General features: G+C 33.2%; 1 protein-coding gene across 1 annotated transcript in view; it reads right to left on the reverse strand.

Moving 5' to 3' along the window:
* Positions 1-2,434: 2,434 nt before the first annotated feature.
* Positions 2,435-23,854, reverse strand: part of LOC128553885 (probable methyltransferase-like protein 24) — a 43,165-nt gene continuing 21,745 nt past the window's right edge. Inside the window, exons 5-6 of the mRNA XM_053535080.1 lie at positions 13,030-13,168; positions 2,435-3,115 (exon numbers count right to left, since the gene is read on the reverse strand). Coding sequence (XP_053391055.1) covers positions 2,741-3,115; positions 13,030-13,168 — 514 coding nt within the window. The 3' untranslated portion in view covers positions 2,435-2,740. The remainder of the gene's footprint in view (positions 3,116-13,029; positions 13,169-23,854) is intronic.

A 23,854-nucleotide genomic window follows, 5' to 3' on the forward strand; every position in this document is an offset into this window, starting at 1 on the left:
CATAAGTAGTGTATACTATTACTACTTTACGTCACTTATGTAGATATTACGCTAGACTTTCCCCAGGAATTAACCTTAAATAAAATTATAGTTAAATTTTCATCAATTCCGAAAACAAGTTACAGAATAAAAAAAGAGAGACATATATTTAGTTAATAATTTCTTCTTTGACAAGAATTTTATCAATTTTTTCCCATTCACATATTTAATATTGTGAATATTTCTCTGTGTTGTAATAACACCTTAGCATGTCTTTACAACATTGTAAATTAAGATTTTTGTTGTTGTATCTACAGCTATAAAAATATTTCTTTGATATTAGAATAAAAAAAGACAAAAAGTTGTTAGTTGCTAAAGTTAGGTGTAAGAGCCAAAACTCAAAATATCAGAGATTCATATCTGAAGTAATTTTTTGTGTAAGTTTATAACATTTTTGCCATTCAAACTCTTCCTGTAACAGTAAATCATTTTTCCATTTGCTTTCAGCTTTTGGTTTTTGTTTATTCTTTGACAAGGTATTATAAATAGTGTAGCGACCTTTTTTTATCATGTGTTATAATTCGAATGGATGTGGATATACCGGTTTTGTTATATTTCTTTCTTCAGGTTGAATTCCCAACTTTTTTCTTATATTCTGTAATGTTTGGAAAAGTCTATGGTAATTCAGAACATTTATTGTTTGTATATAAATAGTCTCTCAGGAATTGATGGTTAAAAAAAGTTCCATTATCATTAACTAAATCTAAAATAAATGAAATTTCTCTTGTTTGTAAAATCCTATGGCAAACTGTTTTGCCTCCAACCTTCACTAGTGGATTTAACCAAATTGGCTGAGACAAATAGTCCTCCCATGTCTTAACATTTGTCTTTTTACATGTTGTAGCGAAAATACCTCACATGGTCGGATTTAGGTTGTACATTTTCAGCATGACTTCCCACTGACGACTTTCGAAATTATCAATCATGCCAGGGACTCAGTAAGAAACTTGAAATTTAAATTGTGTGCTTTTAAAGCAGAAAGTTTGGGCAATAAACTTAAGTGTTGAACTTGCATATGAACAAAACTGGATAGATTACTTGTTAAGTGGTCGGAAACTGGTTGTGCCGGGATACAGTATATATAATTTGGTCTTAATTGAGATTGGAAAACAATAAATTGGTTCAAGGATATCTTCTTCTTCTTCTTCTCGTTCGCTACACTTTCAATCCAGCAGCATCGATGAAGGTGATCGTTCTCTGTAGATCCTCTGTCGTTCAAGGATATAAGCTTCTCATCTTGAGAGATCAGATATCATTTTGTGATTGAATAGTTTTGTAAGTAAAGAATAGCACATGCAGTTTGATTTTAATTTCAATTCCAGTATGCTAGTAAATTTCTATTTTGTTTGGTAAAAATGACAGTCATAAACAACCTAAAACTTAATAGAAGAACTTATAAATTACCACTGATAAGTGCTTGTACCTCTGGGCGATAATATATATACTTATTCTATATCTATTTATCTATCCAATCCTGAACGTTAATTTGCACGTGACCGTACAATATATTACCGTATTGGATGCACGTGCGTATAAAAGAGAGCCTGTATTTTTCCGTATCTGGACAGTTCAACAGTCCCATGTTAAAGATACGACAAAGCCCGAAACGCGTTAAAATGTAAACTGGGTGAAATATGAGTTTGATTATGCGTCTTGAAATCAAGAAGGCAGATGAATCATTTTAAATTCAAACTAAAATAAAATAGAAATAGAATAAAAAAATCCCTAATAATACACTATAAAAATACCACGTATCGTAACAAGACGCAAGTTTTTGTGAGGATATATTCCGTCTTAATTCATTCTCTATATTAAACCAGATTATATTTGACAGTCAGGCGAATAGCTGTGCATACGCACTGACTCATGTGCGTACGTCTTATTTTCAGACGTAAAATAATCTTTTGAAGAAATGCAATAAAACATAGACCTAGGGGAGGTAAGGAGTCACGTAAACAGACATATTTTGACTGTCCAGTCAGAATCCATATTTACCGGAACCTAAATCTCCGTGTTCCTTTGATACAACGTTACTAATAATGTATAGAAAGAGATAATGCATACGCGGTCTACATATGAATCCTTCGACACTGAGCTATTCTCCTTTGTTTGCATTGCGAAAAAGATGTATTTGTTAAAATAGGACCGTCCAGTAAAGAAATTGAATCTCATTATTAAGATGCATTAGTTAATAATGTTTTGTAAACTGAATGAATCTTTTACATCAAAGGACACTCTAGTATACCCTAGTGGCACTGTCACCGAGGTTTAAACAAGGGACCTGTGGATCTGAAGTCAGACGTGCTATCAATAAACAAGGGACATGTGGATTTGAAGTCAGACGTGCTATCAATCTCCATACTGAAAAAAGGTATTAACGCTAATGAGTACTTGGTTTAAATATATAAAATTTTATGCAAAAGCATGACCTATGTTGACAATTATTGGTACAATTTAACGAAATTTCAAATCATAGCAACATACAAGTTTATTGACCGATAAATGTTTTCAATTGATTTACAAGCACATTTGTCCCTCTGCTCACATTATCATTTATATTAGGACTATTGTTTACATATTATTATCGGTCTCTTCTGGTTTCTTATTAATCCATGTTTCGATGTCAATCTTCTGTTTTCCCATGCAAGTATACGTTAATCTGTTTACGATTCCTTCATATTCGTTAAATGAAGTTTGATGCTCATCCAAAAACATTTGTTGTGACTTCGTTTAAATTGATATTGATCAACGAAATGACATTACAGGTAAATATACTCTGATTATAAGAATCGGGAAATCTCATTCTTGTTCGCGGATTTCTTGCATAATGAAACACTTGAAAACCGCTATTCTGAAGCTGTATTAGAACTTCCAGTTGTTGAGATGTGTTTACATTGCCCCAGTATTCGGGCTTTACTATAATGTATCCATCTTTATCTAAGCTTTTCTTCACCTTTCCAAAGTGAACTTCTATAACAAGTTGCCTGACATATTTATAACATCCGGATGAAATAATCTGTGGGATTGCTTTCCACTCGTATCCTTCTATGTCTAACTTCAGAATATCTAAGATTGTCTACAAAAAATGAGTTATATCAAATTTAAAGGTCAGTATTTAATAACGTTCCATATTCTTATTAATTACGAACAGTGTACAAAAGTGAAGAACCGTTTCCTTACATAGGAACTTTTCTACGCTATGGATTTCCGAAAGCCCATTGTTTGTATATATTTACTGTATATATTTACTGTGCATAAAGCGTTACTGAAATAACTGATACAATGCGTTAAATTTTACTCTTAACAACACTTCATTCATTTTTAAGAACGATTTGTTTCATTTCTCGATACTTTTTTCAGTGGTATCTCACTCATCACTATCACAAAAGTGCTTTGTAATCTAAGCACCTCTCTCTTTCCTAAAATGTAACGTTGCAGTTTACATTACCTGAAAAAATACTAATGATAACAGACTCTGTTTCCAAGTTATACCAACTAGCTGCAATCTAACTGCATTTTATGGATAAATAATTATAAAACCATCCTTCTCTTTTCTTTTTTCAGTAACTTTCATTTAAACAAGTTTACAAAGCAGCACAGAAATGAAGAATACTCTTTGAAAGCATAGAACGCATAGAACGCAACCAAGCGAAACAGCATACTAGTATTTGGTTTGACTGAGTCTTTTCGTGACAGGTAATGAAATATGCATCATACCTAACGCTTTTTAGCATCGGCGCAAACGAAACTCGATTTTCCATCAACATTGAATGGATGCCATGATCCAAAATGACCAGAAAATATATCAACACTGAGTCCAATTACGGAGATACTTTAAGACCGATGTTTTGATTGTTGATAAAATCTTTAGAAGACCATTTGCAATGAATGTATCGAATGCCACCAAGCAAAATCACAGCAGTCTTGATTAGACTGTGCCTTTTCATGAGGGAGAAAGAAATGAAAGAGAACAAGTGCCAATATTTATAAAGTATATCACATTAAGATAGTCAGTGTTAGGCAACTTGTTATCGCCATTTTAAATGGATTTCAGTAAGTTTGAATAGCGTTTACATGACAGTCCATAATTTCCTGATCAGAATACTTTTTTTTCAAAATTGGTTCAGATTGTTTCAGGATTGTAGTTAGAAATAAATTTAATAACTAAAAATCCATTTGGTATCTATGAAACATGGTTTTTATCTTAGTTGGTATCAAAGAATATTCAATTTCTTAAAATTATGTTGCCTGTAATCTTCTTTGTAATGCATTAGTTTGGATTTATCATTGATTTCGACGTTTCCAATATTTCAAAACGATATCATTATTTTCTTCATTTTATGTTTATCAAGTAAAACTATATTTGCTTATATCTATGTGTCTCTGATGTGACACTTCATCTTGTTTGTAATGATGGAAGTTTGTACCATGATAGTTCAATACACATGCATGTCAAGTTGTTGAGCAGGCAAGAAAAAGTACATTAACTCTCTGACCTTCTTTTCTCTTGGGGTCTATATGTTCTTCTTTATATGATGATTTATTGTGCCAAGTTATTGGAACGTCCATGCATGTATAAAGACAAGACAACTGATTTTAAAATTTGACGTTTAAGTGTGACATTGACCCTTAAGATAGAGGTCTGCACTATCACGCCACACGTTGTTTCGTGATGACGTTATTTTTCGTTAAGTTTTTTAAATATACATACATGCGTGAAACAGAACGGACAAAAGTAACTTTAAATCTTTGAGCTCTAATTATTGACATGACCTTAAAGCAATTGGTCTGGATGTTGCACGCGACACATCATATTATCATAATGGTTACTTGTGCAAAGTAACTTAAAAATCCAACTTTGCCAAAAAGTATAGGTTGAACAATATTTTGTGCACATAAGGAACACGGACGGACGGACGAAATGACGCACACATGGACAGGGGTAACACTATAATGAAGCACCCCCGCCATTTCAATGAAGGAGGCATAGAAACATGGACAAATGAAAAATAGTATATTAAAAATATAAACCATAAAGGAAGTGGGGCATCAACTCGGAACTCTCAGTGAAAACCCACTACTACGCAAAAAAAACCCCATTCTTTATCCAGAAGATGTTTCAAAATTAAAGGAAAGTGTGAAAAAAAGTGAACTCCTTACATAGTAATGCTAATTTAGGACACAATCTGTAATCGTATAAAATATGTAGAAGAAAACATCAAGAATGAAATACGCAAGTCCTCAATGCCTTTGCAGAAAGAGTTGAGACACTTTAAAGGGCGTGAAGAAAATAACCAGAAGACAAGGACGAAAGTATTTCAGTCCCGATGGGCTTTAGTATCTGCCTATTGTATAGTCTTTTATCCGTATCATCAGACAAAGTAAAAAACAGGAAGCGTCGCACAATTACTTTATAATATGAATCAACAGAAAATTTGAAGTAAAATGGACAAGTGGCAATAATCGTCAAACATAACATTTATTTTTATTTTTTAAAGTCGATTAAGTTTTAAAATCATATTTATCATTCTCGTTGCCATCACCCTATGAGTATGCGAAAATAGAAGCCAGTTTCTTAAGTGTATTAATGTAAACAATTCCATAAACAATAAAGTGATTACTGTTCAACTACAAACAACAGTTAACATAATCATTGAACTATTTGCTACATCAGTGTCACAAACTGACATACGGGCCTCAATGTATCTGTAGTGTAAGTGCAGGTATTGCATCATCTTTTGAGTTATTACTTTAACTTTAGACTTGTAAGTAAGTAATTTGAGAAATAATGAAAGTAATCAGTGACGTGTTGTTATCATGTGACGTATGAACTGAGTAGCACACATATTTTGTATAAGTAGCACGTATTATTTATGGGAGCCTACGGAGGTATGGTGTACCCAAAGGAGCAGTTTTATGCCCTTATTTTTTTTGCTATGGTGCTTACCAAATGTTATATATTTTAGCTTCTTCCATCAGACGACTTTTTACCTGGTGATGATGTTCAATACCCGAGGTTCGCTGTGGTGTACTCGCCTGGATGTGATTTCCCAGCGGAGAGATTTTCGTCCCATGGGTGTGCCTTAACCGCAAAGACGCTGTTTTTGTAGAAAACTGAGACAGCTCAGGGATACAAACACCTACCAACATGGGGAGCTAAAAAGGGATAACGTTTTCACTGTTTGGAGGGACCATATCTTTAAGATATGTTCTTAGTGCTACTTTAAGTTTGAAGTAAAAGGAAACACCTGTTATACGACACAATAGAAATGTACTGTAATTTATAGGACTGTACATCTTTTAGAAAACAGACATTGAGCTCAGATGTTTTTTTTCTGTTCGTTCTTCTCTTCTAATAAGATTTTTTCTTCATTCATTGTAAATAATCATTTTCTGTAAATAAACTTGTAAATATTAAAATGAGTGGTAAGTTGTTCCGATAGTTGCTGTCCCCGGTTCGTCCATCCTGTCACAATCAGACTCATTTGATTAGCAAGAAAAGATTATGTATAAAACGAAGTTGAAATTGCTTGATGTTTTACTTTCATTCATTCATTATTTCTTGTCTGTGAAAAGCCTCCTCACGTTCTATTTTTGATAATGCATACAATCATAAGTGAATTAGATACAAAAAAGTAAAAGTAGTAAAATCATGTTATTTTACCAATTAATCTCTCTCCGAGCATTTTTTCAAGTACCGACCTTTAGCAAGATACCTGGAACACATGAACAATTTTACATCCATGTAACTTACGCCGATCAAGAACAAGTAATGCGAAGTCTGCAACATTTATAACTCGGCGAGCTTTTGCAGTGAAATAAGGAGATAAAATGATGCAACAAGTAGTTAACACAAATAATAATTATAGTATTATTTTCATGTTGACTAAGTTCTGGTAAACAGTAAAAGGTGTATTTAATTTTCAGCAAGAAATTTACTAACTAAAATTTCTATGTTTAATTTCTCAGAAAGAACGTTAACACCATCCGACAGTCAGGAATATACAGGTCCATTACAGTTTTTGACTATGCCCAATAAGTACTTATCCACACTGTACCAAGCGTAGATGTTCAGTATTTACAAAAATGAATAGACAATTTAAAACGAAAAGACAAGAAAAACATATCAGTAAAGGCAGAAGGTAACTGTAGGTTACGGTCTCTCGCCTTTTAACAGTCAGTGATAAAACCACAACTCACGAGCGTAAACCGATTAATTGTGATATAAGCCTAATTATTAATCCCCGCCCCTGTCCCAAAGTTTAAGGTTTCAAGCCTTTTACAGCTGACAGATATGTTTCATCATTGCGTGTATAAGAGAGAATTTAAAAACATTTCGATGGGTCAGTGCAACACGGACGTAACTCAGTTTTTGAAAACTTTACAGGAGAAGCAAAAAACATTTTTGTATTCAAATGATGTAATGAAAAACAATACAATCTATATTATTTTTATCAAATAACAGTAATAACTACAATACTAAGGGACAAAATGTCAAAAATATGTTCACTGAGTAGTTATTTGAAAGTTTTCCAGTTACGACCATGTTGCGCTGAAACGTGTGGAAATTTGGTAAAAAGACTTAGTGCAACAAGGTCGTAACACTAAAACATTACTAATAATTTATTTGAGATAATTCCTAACAGAGGTGTTTATTCAAAAGATTATTAATTCAATATTTTAAGCATATCCATTTATCTTTTTTTTTTGTACTTTCACTGACTTGTTTTACTCCCCAAAAAGTCAAAAAATCAGATAATATAATTATAGAAATAAAAATGCCCCCGCAGCGCCTTGACCTTTGACCTGGTGACCTTGACCTTTGACCCCAAAGTCAGTAGGGGTCGTGTATTCAATAAGTACTATCAGCATGTGAAGTTTGAAGGTCCTGGGTGCAGTGGTTCGCGAGTAAAGCGCCTTCATGCAAAAAGTTAATGTTGTGACGAACGAACTAACGAACGAACGGACGGACAGTTGAAAACTAATATGCCTCCCTTCGGGGGCATAAAAATGTTCTTCTACAAAAACACATTCTGAATTATTTAAAAGTATTTTACAGTAAAAAGACAATAAGAGCTTGACAGTTTTTGCCACTGACCGTTCCAAGGCGGTGCCCCACTGTGTTCCTTTGTTTGTTCGTTTTGTCCTTGTGTGTTGACTTTGTGTGCGCGCGTGTGTGTATGCTTATTGTTCGTTTTGTCCTGATGTGTAAGCTTTGAGTGTGTGTGTGTGTGTGTGTGTGTGTGGTGCACGCGTTTGCGTGCTGGGGGGTTCGTTTTGAGGAGGCTGCGCTTTTGGTGCGTGGCATTCCCTGTTTGATATTTCTCTTTGTTTTTATGCACACAACTGTGGTGTGGCGGCCGTAAAAAGTCTCCCCGTACATTCAATCAATGTTGTTATATTTTCATCCTTCAGGGATTGTAATTCGTTCTAAACTCTCATGTTTAGTGTTCAACCCGTTTACAGTTGGACACTACGCTTTCCTCTTTGATTGCGTCTGGCGGAAGAGGGGGAGGACTCTATGATGAGCAGTTTTTAAATCCTACAAGGACTGAACTGTTTTGATATTTGTCTTCTGACCTGTTTTGTCGGGCCCTTAAGGGTGTTTCTCTTGTTGCTCTGTCTTCTGAAAAGGCATTGAGTACATACGCTTTTGGTTCTTAAGGTTTGCTTTTTATATATTTATACACGAGCATTTTTGTGATTTACATGCCATGCCTTTTTGTTTCCATTACGTGTGTTAGAGATTCACCTGGAGGGGATTACTTTTATTTACACTGTCCCATGTCTTTGGAACATGGTTGGGGTTAGAGTGAGGTTGGGTGCGCACCATAAACCGGTTTAAGCTCCCCAGTGGTGTTTTTGCCACTGACCGTTCCAAGGTGGTGCCCCACTGTGTTCCTTTGTTTGTTCGTTTTGTCCTTGTGTGTTGACTTTGTGTGCGCGCGTGTGTGTATGCTTATTGTTCGTCTTGCCCTTATGTGTTGGCTTTGAGTGTGTGTGTGTGTGTTGTTCGTTTTGTCCTGATGTGTAAGCTTTGTGTGTGTGTGTGTGTGTGTGTGTGTGTGTGTGTGTGGTGCACGCGTTTGCGTGCTGGGGGTTCGTTTTGAGGAGGCTGCGCTTTTGGTGCGTGGCATTCCCTGTTTGATATTTCTCTTTGTTTTTTTGGTCCAAGATAATTAGATATTTTGTTAATTTTACTGAATATAGGCACTGAGACCCTGTAAGGTCAAAGTTATTTCAGTAAACTGACAATAAGTGCTTGACTTGAATATTTAACTGAATATAGGCACTGAGAGCCTTTATGGTCAAACTTATTTCTGAATCAGTATTTTACAGTAAATAGACAATAAGAGCTTGACTGGTCCAAGATACATGAATATTTTACAGTGTGTAGACACTAGTGCCTTTGCATATTTTATAGAATAATAGGCATTATGAGCCTTTAAAGTCTAAGGTATTTAAATATTTCTATGTTACTAGAGTTTCAACAAGAAATATGCACCGGTTCTGCAGTATAAATAATGCACACCCCAGGAGCACAATACTTTTCTGCAAAAGAACATGTACATGCTTCTCAATACAAGTCTAAAAAAGTCTTTTTATTACATGAAAATCTACAACTTAACAATTAACAATGGTATAAATGTACTCTTTAGCTAGAGTAAAACTGAAAACGTCATAATTAAAGAACATGATTAACACAACAACACAGTCACATCAAACTAACATCAAAAATGATGCTACACACTTGCTGTGAAATTTGAATGTCAGTATGGTCTGTTCCTGGAAAATTTTGAAATATATGTACCTGTTAGGTGGGTCAGGGGAGTCTTCCTATGGACATTTTTGAAATATAGGTATAAAATGGAAGCCTCAGGTGCCTCTATAAGTCATAACTTTGAGGTATATGATAGGATACCTCCCTTCTGTTAAGGGGGTCAGGGGGATCTCTAGCTGATTTTTTTAAAAGTTGGGTATTAAATGGTGGCCTCTGGTGTAATTGGGTTTAAATGTAAAGGTAGAGTGGGGAATACAAAGGTAGAGAAAGAGTTCAGAGGGTTCCCCCCTAGAAAATTTTGAAATATGGGTATGAACTAGTGGCTTCTGGTGCATTTTGGGTCTAAATTTTGAGGTACAAGAGGGTAGACCTCCCTCATGTTAGTGAGACTCAAGTGAGGTGAGGTGTGCTCTCCCCTGGAAATTTTTGAAATTTAGGTATGAAATGGTTGCCTCTTCTGCGTTTTTTAGGTCTAAAATTTGAAGTACAGGAGGGGATACCTCCTTCCTGTTGGGGGAGAGGGGTCAGGGGGCGGGATCTCCCCAAGAATATTTTTAAATTTAGGTATGAAACGAGAGCTGCTTTTGAGAAAAGCGCATGTCTCCCACAACTGCCTAATCTGAATAGTAGTATAGAGAAATGTTCGAGCATAAACCCTACTCCATATATATTCTTAATTCCCAATCAGACTTTCTGACAGTAAACAACCCAATCAGACTTTCAGTGTTTTGATACAACCAAATCAGACATTCAATGCTTTGATACAACCAAATCAGACTTTCAGTGCTTTGATTATCAAAAACAGTGTTTCAAGGGCCATAATTCTGAAGTGCCTGGACCGATTTGGTAAGTTATTGAACCTGGCCGAGGACTTATTGGCAAACACATTTTGTTCAAGTTTGGTGAAGATCGGATGAGAAATGTTCGACTTAAGAGTGTGGACAAGATTTGTGACAGACAGACGGACAGACAGGAGTAAATTAATAGGTCTTCCACCTCACAGTGGTGTGGGAGACATAATCATGGCCTATAGTGCATTTTTGGTCTGTATGTTGAGGTATAGGAAATTATACTTCCCTCCTGTTATGGGCTCAAGGGCATCACCCCTGGAAATTTTGAAATACAGGCATTAAATGGTTGCCTCTGGTGCAGTTTTGGGTCCCTATTTTGAGAAAATTATTATATAATTATTTCTTTGCCAAAATAGTTGTGTGCAACTTTAATGAGTATAAGTCACTGGGTGGTGGGGGGGGGGGGGAGCACAAGCTCTCTTAGCCATGGCCCTTAATCAGTCAGGCCTGGATGTTAGTGTTTTTCAACATAAAAATCAAGTAAATCATTCATTAATGTAGCTGCTGGTCAATTTATTGATGTTTTAGTGGATTAACAACTTATACAAATATTCGATATACCCAATGAAATCTTCTGTATATCCAAATAAAACTTATCCAGATATGAGCTTTACAAGCAGAAGACATGCTTCACTTATAGCACAGAAAAATTTCCACCTAAATACCAATTTGTATTTTACACAATTCATAGAAATATGCATACAAAAATGAAAAATGTTATTTCATTGTTATCCTTTCAAAGTTTGACGTAAAACTTGCATGAAGAAAGTTTATTTAATAATTACAAGTATAAAAAGGTGCATTTTCCCCCCTTAAAATTAAGCCAAGACATTATGATTAGGGCCTCTGATGCTAAAAAATATTGAATTTGGAAGAAGTTTTGCTGAGAAATAGTTAACAGAGTAATTTTCTAACAGAATATTAGTGTTTTGGAAAAGACCTCAATACAGGTCAATGAATTCTTAACACCACTTTGCACTGATAAAATATGGTAACAATATTAAGTTTGTAGTATTATACCATTTTCTAAGTTGTTTATAAAGAAAAATCATCCTTAATTATCATTTAACTATTGTAATATTGTACACTTTAATGTGAGTTACAACGATGTTGCACAGAAATTTCAAAGTGAAATGGCATACTAACTCTGTGCAACAAAGACATATGTTGAGTTACGACCATGTTGCACTGACTAAAAGTGTCTTCCTGAGATACAACCTTTTGACAGTTTTACTTTTTTCACTTTAATTTCAATAATGTGATTTAGATATTTTAACAAGTGATGTATTTATGTTAAATAAGGCAAATTATGTAAAAAAGTGTATTTGGTAAAAAAATCAAGTTACTACCATGTTGCACTGACCCATCGATTTATTAAGATAAATAGTGCCACGCTATAGATATTATTTATCGGAACCACTAAGTCTTCGAATAATAATTATTATCTACTCTACTATATTCCCAATGGAAGAAACCGTTTAAATAATATTTCAGCCTAAATGTCTCGATTCTTCGAACTCAAACCTAAGGTTTGGTCATTACTGTTTCCTTTAATAACTAAATTTAGTTTAAGTACAATCCTAATAATTATTTCCCGAGAAAACAGTCTCATAAGGCAGTGTTCGTCTCAGGCGGCCTGGTGTATTGTCCGAAGAATCACTGTTTGTTTATAATGTTGTTGCATTATCATCAAGTGTGGTCAGTGTATATCATCCGCCCTATGTGGACTTTACTTAGATTGTTGCTTTTGGAGTTTTGAAAATGTTGCTTCCTTTGCTACTACTCATTAAAATAGTAAAATTTCAGAATGTTTTCGATTTGTTTTTGAAGCAGATTTAAAATAAACTAGCGCTAAGCCAGAGGACATGTCGCAGTTATTTTTCTAGCTGTTCATGGACAATCAAATGTACATGTAAAGCTCATCTAAGAATGAAGTGCTTATAGTAAACTTTCGGGATCATTGGCTATACGTCGAGCTTTGTATACTGTGCTTTTTGTTATCATTACGTGATAAAGGATTTCAATTGACAAGAATAACTTTATTTAAGCTGTCGTAAGAAAATGTTTAATTAAGATGGAGGTTTGGTGCACTGCTTAGCGGATTAACCCCCTTTGTGATTTGTTTATTATATGTCTTTACTGTGTCTTTATAAACTATGTATAGTCTCAAAATGTACATATTCAAACAAATACTGTTGGGATTTAGTTCGTACAGGCTTGTTTTTTCCGATCGAATCTTATTGGCTTTTTTTTGTTCGTTTAGGAAACTCTACATGAACAATCAAATGTAATAACATATTGCTGTCAACATGTCAATAGTATGACAAAATGTCCATTTACAACAAGTATTTTACTTACATCAGTATGGTTTAAGTTCTTCCGAATGGTTGAAAGCTCCCTCATTTCCCAACCTAGTTTGCTCTTAGAGTCGGCTTCTGATAGCCCAATCAGATGAAAATGAATGCCGTCCGGAATATGATGCCCAGCTATTGGGATACTTAAATATAATAACGTTATTTGTCATTACCAGTTTTCATAGTCATTTCGTTGTTATTCAATGTAATACGGAATCTGCAAAGAAAAATATTTTTATTTATACTCTATATATATATATATATATATATACTATAGAGGCAAATATGCTTAACATTCTACGAAATTGGGCCTCCGTGACCGAAATTTAATTCTAATACGCTTGTCTCTGTTAAAACACTCTTACGCTAGAATGACGTCACGTTAACGTGCGGTGACGTCAAAGTTTTTGTTGCGACCAAGAAAGAGCGCTTCTATATTTTATCTACTGTTTTAGATTAATGGCATATTAGAATCGAAATAATATATAGCGCAACCGTGTTTTAACACTATTTATTCACTCGGGTGGTAATGCGTCGTACAGATAATTTCACTCGGGCTACGCCCTCGTGAAATTATTACGCCCGACGTATAACCACCCATCGTGCATAAATAGTGTTAAAGCACTCTTTTGCTATAAATTATTTCTTCAGTGGTTATTTCCAGGTATCGCCTGTGATGAAATAATGCACGGAGGGGCACCTGAGACCTTTATCTACCATCAAAGTTAGAAAGTCTCCATATGGCTAATTATTTGTGTCGGTGTGACTTTAAACTTTACAAAAATATTCTACGAAATATGTATGTTTTACTTTCATTTTGTTGCAATATTAATTTTGTTAAAGTATTCTTTTCAGTTTTTGTTTAAAGCTTTGAATTTGCCTGCAATCAAAAAGAAAATGAAACATAATGTTGCCTATAATTCAAATACAGACCAGAGAGGCTATTTATAGAAACCATATTTAAAGTGTGTCACATATTTTCAGTAGGTTTGAGCACTTAGGATTATTTAAGTAAGTAACTTATAACAACATTAGTAGGTTAATATTGGAGTGAAAATACTTATTGAAACTAAGAGCAATCTGATACATAATGTGCAAATCTTTGAGCATGAAAAACAACATTTTAAACAATCCCATATATCTTTATTGTTAATGTACAGTGTCTTCCGATAACGGTTTATATTTGATTATTTTTGTATATTTTTAGCATAATTTATTTGGTGCTCATTATATATGTTTTTCAAAATGTTTGATTTAAAAGATAAATTGCACAAATACAACAATGATGCAATGCTCTTTATTTGGTAGAATGGCAAATAACTCCATCAATATCTGATATTTATTATAACGGTTTAGCATACTGAGTAGGAGAGAAACACTTAGTTTCCAAATTGCATTTGTTGAAAAGAAGCATAATTCGTTTAAAAAGATATTTCTTTTTAAGGAGGCAGGTTACCTTGTTACCAGGGTAAATTCACACTAGCTGAACCGAAGCAATTTTTTGTATTTCGTCTAATTTAATGTTTTAACTGCTACAATCTCAATTTCATTTATCTCTGTCCCTTCAAGTACAAGTTTTATCCAGGTTTGAAGTACATGACCCTCAAAAGGTATTTTATATTGAAAGAAGAAGGAAAATACGGATATTTAACAATTTTTAGTATATCTTGGTTGCATTGTTATCCGTATAAGTCTGCATAATTGATAATTTTACTAGTATGCGCGTTAGCTTTCTAATATGAGCTTAAAATGTATATGTCGCGGGGCTCTCGTGTTTCCATGGTAACGCATTTTCTCTCATTTTTAAACAACTATGTATGAAAACGGGTTTTTCGATGGCTTCAGTGCCATTCTGTTAACGACGAACATGGAATATTTTGGTAATATTATAAGCAGAATACCAAGCACTTTACATGGTGCCCTATTTTTCTTAAAGTTTAAAGTAACCATGGCAACACAGATGTTTAAAATAGTTTATATCTTGCTTTTTATCGTAATTTCTTATAAAAATATTAAATAAAATTATCTTTCTTGTTAATGTAGCTTTAAAACATCTTATTTCTAACGTAAGTAATATTTTCGTATTATTTTCATTTATTCAAACAAATTTCACAGCATAAAATACTTACAGCAGTACCTCTCGTCTGACATTTTTCATGAAAAAATCGTTCTGCACGCTGCTATTATTCTCATGGATATTGTTGAAATTCAAATAAAAAGCCGAAGCTGTGTTCCTTAAATAGACCAGTGTCAACGCTTTTGAATTGTACATTTAGATACATAGGTCACGGGCTTCGTTTCCATGGTAACATCAATCTAATTCAAGAAACCATAATTTTCTACTGAAATTTGAACAATTTCAGACCTAAGTTTTAGTATATAAGTAACAAATTATCAAGGGAAACTGAAAAACATGTATTAGAAATCAAACTGCTCAATTTGTATTTGAAAATGGCCGTAATAAGTAACCTTTCACCCAACTATATTCCCAATAACATTAGTTACCATCATCAATTTTCTTACATTCCGCATAAAATTTCAATATAACTACAAAAAAGAAGCAACATATTGAATATCATTATTCAGAGCGAAAGACTCATAAAAATATATCAGCAAAAATGGTTGTTTAAAAATATTTCAAATAAAGAAAATGCACAGAATTACATACTTTCAAAATCAAAACTATCAATTTTTGCGCGGTAACTGACACGTAACGTCATGACGTCAGTGACGTCATTTTAAGGCAACAATGTTTTGAAGCGTTTCTGTGGCAATTTATTCATTATTTCTGCCTTATTTAACCATTAAGCATGAGATCGGAGACAGGTTCAGGATTTTCTTTCAGAAGAATGGATATACAAACACATTTAGTTTGTCGTAAACGTCGTCGTAAATCGTCACGTAAGCTTCCGGTTGGGCATGCGCACATACAAATATTAAGGTGACCTACCTCCTTAAATCATATTTTAAGTCTGAACCAAGCATACCTAGAACAGAGACTCAAATAAACATATACGAAGATATTGTGAAGAAAATGCGCAATCAAGATTATTCATCACTATACAATATGACATATTTCTGAGTGGCATTATGATCCCAGTTTAGTTAATAATAAAAAAAAAACAACAGACAATGTAAACTCGCTATTCTTTTCCTGACAAATTGTGTTCATACTAACTTTAATTTGAAAAATGATTTCATCACTTAACCAATGTCAATGGTTTTGTGATGCAACAGATATATGGCATTACATATAAAGGTAAATCAGTTTAATTTTATCTCATGATACTTTGTACAGCATAACTATTTGTAAGGTATCTCGCGAACTAAATAACTCCAATTCATCCATATTTATTTCGAAGTATACATATTTAGTTAGTTTTGTGACGTTATTGTGTAGACCAGCGTATCAGTTATATCCACAGTATTATTAATGCCAGAATGTTTTGAGTATAGTATGTCAAGTCTATTGTATTTCATTTATTACCATATAGTCTGGTGGTTTTAGCCCCTGAAAAAAGTTTATGTGGGCCGGAATGTAAATGCTTGGAGACAAAGACTTTAAAAGCTTAAACATCCCTGGTTCATCTGGGTGCTGTCTCGAAAAAATATATGACCATTATATGCAAATTATAGAGGTCAAAAGGTCATGCGTTAAAACTGATACTTTCACATAATTTTCGGCACTGATGCAATGATTCATAAATAATTTCACATTATACAGGATTTGATTTACAATTATAGGTTTAAATAAACTATACACTTTTATTCAATTAATAAATTATGACTCGCACTCGAAAACGCATTGTATGCTTATATATAAAGGTTGTAGGGTATATATACAGAACAAAATAGCTAACCGCATTTGCTAATTTTCCAATATCTTTGCAAATTCTGTAAATACAACTTTAAAATTTAGCTTACTTTTAGAACAAAGTGTTGTTAAGGTATTAGGTCACTAATAGAGAACCTCCTTCTTGAAGAGTATTCAATTCCTACGATAAACCCACTGTGACAGGAAAGGCCGTACCGGCGACAGTAACCATCAAAACAAATCAACACCCTTTACAATATTTACAAATTTATTTACATAAGATGATTATTAACAATGAATAGATATGAAAAGAAAAAAAAACTGATTATAAGAAAGAAAAAAAAAGAAAGTTCAGTATCTCTAGATACAAAAGTTCTTATAGTCCATTCTAGTCTGACGTGACACAGGTCTTTAATGTAATTGTGAACTTTAAGTAGCACAAACAAAACATATCTCAAAATCCAGTCCCTTTAAACCGTGAATACGTTGATTCCGTATTGGCTCCCTATGGTGGTAGGTGATTGCATCCCTGAGCTGACTTCAGAGGATAACAAAAATCATCGTCTTTGCGGTTTACGGCACAACCATGGGACGAAAGCTCTGCGCTGGGAATATCACATCCAGGCGAGTGAAGACAAGTGAACCTCGGGCATTGTACTTCCGGGTTATGACATCACCAGGAAAAATCGTCTGGCGGGAGAAGCTAAAATATATAACATATTGTAAGCACCATAGCAAAACAAATAAGTCAGGGCATAAAACTGCTCCTTTGGGTACACCATACCTCCGTAGGCTCCCATAAATAATACGTACTACTTATACAAAACATATGTGCTACTAAGTTCAAACGTCACATGATTAAAATACGTCACTTATTACTTCCATTATTACAAAGATTACTTAAAAGACTAAAGTTAAAGTATGAAAAAGATATGAAAAGTATATGATGAAACATTATAGTAATGGAAATGATAAACTGCAGCTATTATTTACAACTACAAATTAACAAAATTCAATATAAATCAAACGTTATATCATAGTCGGCATCCAAATAATATCTAATGCCATACACTACAACGGACATTAATTAGATGTGCTATAGACTGGCACACAATTACAAATTACAATAATATATTACATACACAGTACTAGACTTGCCATATAGATTTATACATAACAATACAATGCAGTAATGGCGTTCCATAATTAACAAAATGTTTGACATAAGTTTTTGAAACAGTGCTTTACAATTATCATGTTACAAATTTCAGTACAAATTTAACATCTTATATAAATGAAACATTTTAGATTCCTCTTTCGAAATAATTTACAAAAGTCTGAAAAATTTAATAAATCATCCTGACATACCGAAACTAGCTAAAATCACATGCCGAAAAGTAAATGTTACAGAATTCTGTAGAATGAACAAAAATTTACCAAATGAAAATCGTAATGCAAAAATCATACAAAAATCTAACAAATAAATTTCTTACCTCGATCGAGCATAAATTTCTAGCAAGAAAATAATTCAGGCATAGATTCGTCTATAAAGTCGGAAGGTGGTGTGCGCAAGGCATATCTAGTCCAGTCTATTTAAAGGATAATGTCCCGCCAAATACTAAATTTCATGGGATTCACGGTTAAGCCGTGAGCTCCGACTATTTGTGTTTCCACGGGATTCACGATATAGCCGGGGAATCTAACTACTTTGGCGCGAATTTAAATTGACAATTTGAGGCCCATTATAGTGGTTTTGGGGATAAAAACATAAATTACTGAAGTTTATAAAATATCAACTTTCTTATTACTGAACAGAATTTAATGAAATTTACATGGAAATTTAAGTTATGAAATACAGAAAAACATGAGAGGTATTTCATGCGTGAAATCTGACATTTACCTCAATAACCCAAAAATTTACAAAAAGATGATGCAATACCTGCATTTACACTACAGCTAAAATAAGGCCCGTATGTCAATTTGTGACACCCACTTTTACTGCAATTCTTAGGGGGGCGTAGGTTCAAGCCCTACTGGGGCCAAATTTTTTTCCCCTTATTTTCCTTTTTTCTAGTAAGTTTTTACTTCTTTCAAGACTTTTTATTGATTTCTTGTACAAAAATGGAAAAAGATGAATCTTATAAGCGATTTCTTGGTGTTCAAAGTGAATTTACTACTTAAACGGAAGGGGTAGAGTTACACATCTTTAAAAGTATTGAGTTACGCGCGGTGAAAGTTCTCTAGTTTGCTTTCACTCTTAGATTATATATTGTGGAAGAAATTTAGGTGGGTTTTACGTCTGCCCTAAGGTTATTTTTAAATGGAGTAAGCAAAATTCAAAACAGAAACACAGCATTCGACCTTATTTTTTCAATGCTGAAGTATGAATTCTGTCTCATTAAATCCGTTTACTTGAGGCACCATAGAAAAAAATGATGTTGAAATTTTTATTCTGTGTTTTATAATTGTTTACCAATAAGTTGATGTTTCTTTTATTAAAATTAATGGTAAAATGAGTTCTCTGCAGACGTTTTGGATAGTGGTTATTATTTTGAAATTTGTCTCTACTTGAGCTTGAGGAGATACCATAAGTTATACGAAATTAATAAAAAACGGCACAGTAAAAGTTGTTTAAAAATTGCAAAATAGTGCAAAAAAATGGTTACCTTTCAGAATATACCAAGCAAAGGCCATTTTGTAAACTTTACTATTAGTGATCTAATACCTTAATAACATAAATAAAATTTCAAAAATATTAAATGACGCCAACATATAATTTCATTAAATTTACTAACTCACCCCAGTTGTAAAAAAGTCACAAAAACATAAAAGCTGCGTTTTAGTAAACAAGTGAATACCATTTGTAAGAATAAGAAATGACCATAAAAAATACGTTTTCGTTTTAAGTATGTACATGCACATTGTTAACATTTTTGTTTACTTTTTGTGACCTGTCAAAAATTGGTTGAAATCGTAAAATGAATGAATATGAAAATTGTTGTGTAAACTACATACAAGAAGTATTTTATGCTATTTTTGAAGACATTGGCAAACAAATAGGGGGGGGGGGGGGGGGGGGGGGGGGGCACTTAGCTATTTTGTTCAGTATATATTAGTTATATACAATTTTAGAAATTGGCAGGACATGTTGTAAAGTTTTGAATGTTTCATTTCGTTGCTTTATAAGGAAAAAGTAGCGCTATTGCAATCGGCTCAGAGTCGGAGTCGGTGTTGCCGTTGGTTAAAGTTTTTGATAAAGTCAAATATCTTTGTTGCTATTAAAGCTATTGACTTGAAACTTACAATATTATTTACTATAAAAGTCTACACCAGGGGAAACAATCCCCATAATTCTGATTTGAATTTTGATGGAGTTATGCCCCTTTTTGACTAAGACTTTTGGTTAAAGTTTTTGATAAAGTTAAATATCTCAATTACTATCAAAGCTATTGACTTGAAACTTTAAATAGCTATTTACTATCAAAGTCTACACCAGGAGAGATAAACTCCCTAACTCTGGTTTGAATTTGTACAGAGTTATGCCCCTTGTTAAGTTAGATTTTTTGGTTAAAGTTTTCTAAAGTTTTTACTGGCAAAGCTCTTTAATTCGGGGTGAGACTACTTAACCAAATATTTCTGATTTCTTGTTAAGATAATTTCCTTTATCGAACTAATGCAATCAGTTTGATCATACAGATGCTTCTCAGTTTAAATGTCACAAATATATGTCAAAGGTCGCAGTAAGTGCTATGAAATACAAATAAACATGACCATATTGCCTACTGAAAAGATACATAACCTTGCATATAAAAGGGTATTATTTATCAACAGTAACTACAGCAATGCTTACTTTTATTGATAAACCATTCCATCACGTTAATATTTGAAAGAACAGAAAAAATTGCCAATAAATTATTCTTTTCTTTTTTCAGAATGGTAAGGTATATTATTTCGTTCTATGATTAAAAATCGTCATGTATCCGAATAAGGCTTTAACACAAATAAACGCATACTCTTTAGAAAGATTCAGGATATATGCTTGTTTAGTTATGTAAGCTATATAAACTTGAATACCTTTACATACCTTTACCCCGCAGAATAGAAACGATTTTAATGTACAATTTGTTGTCTTACCTTCATTGTATTTAACGGAAGATATTTTTTAACGTGGCACGTACAAAAACGTTCACTGTCAAGAGCTTTGTTGCTTTAATATAACAAAAAAGGTTTAAACTGGTATAGACAGTTTCTTGCACATTGTATCTCCTCTCGTTATATGAAATCAAATGTCAACTTGATACCTTGAATAATTTTTCACTTATGTTCAGGACAAGCATAATTAAATATGATAAAAGAATGTGGTTTGTTGGTGTACAATTCCTTAAATTGTTCTCTTAAGAAACAATTCCCTAAACCATTTCTTGGAAAATCTTTTGAAATGTAATAAAAGGGGGTAATTTAAATGTATCAAACTATGGACCTGTAAGAGTTATGTTTTCTTTTCCAGTAAATGTATCTATCCCTGTATGCAGTTTATACAAACTTATTTTCCCATTTGTAATGTTCATGACAAATAAATTTGATAAAGGGAGATAATTGGAAAAAGTAAGCACGATGGCAACACTTCCTCTCAACGTACCTTGTCATAATGTGAACAATTTCCACAAAATCCCTTAGATAATTTTGGAGTTTTCATAACACAAATATTAATTAAAGGAAGGTTATTATGAAGAAAACAATGTTAAGTTATGGTTCTTGTACACAAGAACGTCTCTTAGTGTCCTCTAATTTTGAATGCAGATTGAATAAAGTCTCTTCAGCACTTTTAGAGTTATAACCTGTACAACTCAATTAGATAAAATAAGGTAAGTCGAAAAGGTTCTTGTACACAGCAATTTGCCTTAATGTCATTTATTTTTGTCTTTGTATGCAGTTAGTTCCCTTCGCACGTTTACACCAAATGCCACTAAGGATGATCAAAGTAGATGATTGGTAAAATCAAACAATATATTGTTATCAATGTCATCCGTCTAGGGGCATTTTTCACCAACAGCATGCTAATACAGCAATTCCTTTTCAACGTAGCTGTGTGGGGTATATGTATATAAATGATAACTATATCTATTATATAATTCATGAAGAGGTATGTACTGTATGGCCATATATATATATATATATATATATATATATATATATATATATATATATATATATATATATATATATATGATATAATTCATGAAGAGGTATGTACTTTAGAATTGTCTGGAAATCTATAATTGCTGAATGCTTTCAAATGTTAATATCTGCTTTTTAAAGAACGAATGTGATTTTATTTTTATATTGGTAAGAAATAAGAAATAAAAATGTAATTAAGTAATATTATAATGATATCATATTTAAGGATAGTAATTAATAAACAAATGAAATGCAAGATATTTATATAGAACTAATGAATAAAACAACAGTGAAAGTTAATACCAGTGTTTGTCAATGCAGATCTACACTGCATATTAACGTATTGTATTGCAATCATAACAATGCAGTATTACCGATATATACAATAAAGTTGTGACTTGTGTCTGTGTTCATATTCTGGAAATGTAATATTGTTTATAGCTTTTTTATATATCTATCAGAACCAATCGTAATTTCATTTTTGAATTAGTTCTAAAACTGATGAAAACAAATTTATTATACTACATGATATAAAAGGGAAGTAATTTCATCTACAAACAAAAAGGAACCTTAATTTGGGTGCATGTGACCTTGACCTTTGCACATGTCATATTGTTTATAATGGTGAATACTTAAGTGGTGTCGGTGGCATATACCAACAAAATTGCAAGCCAATATATGTAGTATGTAAGGATGATGTCGGCTGTATGTGGGAGTCGCTAAAACATGTACAATGTACTTGTAAGCTCATGATTACAGAACAATATCAGTATTGTCAAATAATTAGTTAATGTGAAGTTAGCAGAATAGCAGCATAGTGCAATGGGTTCATTTAAACTTTCAGAACTATTTAACTGCGTTGCTATATGAAAACTCATCTAAGTTATTGGTATATAACACAACATTTACTTATTTTGATATAAAAGTTTTTAAAAAAGGTAAAGTTTCTTGTTTAAAGTGGGTAGTGGACGAAAGTCCCCACCTGTAATGGATGGAACAACTTATTTCCAGGGGAGCCCACGGCAGGTGTGATATATTTACTTTCCAAACATCCAGTCCAGGTCGATAGTGCTGGAAACAGTACCAGTACTGAACACTAGTCGGGATATCAGACGCGAACTTGAATCGAACCCGGATCGCTGGAGTTGTAACCCAGCCTGCTAACCACTGCGCCATTCACTCTCCATCAAAAGGAAATTTTAATGAAAAAAGGCCATAATCAAATTAAGTAACGTATGCACCAATAAGCTGCAACTGGCGAAAGAGTGCACTTTAAAGTAATTTACATAAAGAATTATTCAAAAATCATTTAGAGATGCTTCTTAACTAAGCACTGAAACTTAATGCTCATTGTGTAACTTTGAAAAGTTTGTCAGTCTTAAGTGTTACAATGTAACGTAGATTTTGGTGAAATAAATGGTATGCTAAACAAAGCATGATATACTAGTACTCAGTGGTAGACAGTCATTGTTAAAAGTGTAGTAAATTGTGGGAGGGGGCAAATTATTTAAAAACGACTTGTAATAAGAACTCATGAATATAAAAAGAAATCGAATTATACCTGAGTTATGCAGTACATTTTTTTCAAAAGTTAATATAAGTATCGGAACATACGTTACCATGAAAGCATGCTGAAATAAAACAAGAGCACCGCCTTGCGGGTGCAGATGCTCATCTGACCTTTTTTGTCTCTGTATAATAGTAATATTGTCATATCCATGATATTTTAAGTCCAAAAGGGGAAAGAATTCTTGCAAAAAAAAACAACAATGTATAGTTACTGTACTTGCTGTGCAGAGTCAGCTTAACATGGCAAGTAACTGCTCCAAGTTTTAAA

This window comes from Mercenaria mercenaria, unplaced genomic scaffold (genome assembly GCF_021730395.1).
Source record: "Mercenaria mercenaria strain notata unplaced genomic scaffold, MADL_Memer_1 contig_4449, whole genome shotgun sequence".
NCBI classification, from domain to species: domain Eukaryota; kingdom Metazoa; phylum Mollusca; class Bivalvia; order Venerida; family Veneridae; genus Mercenaria; species Mercenaria mercenaria.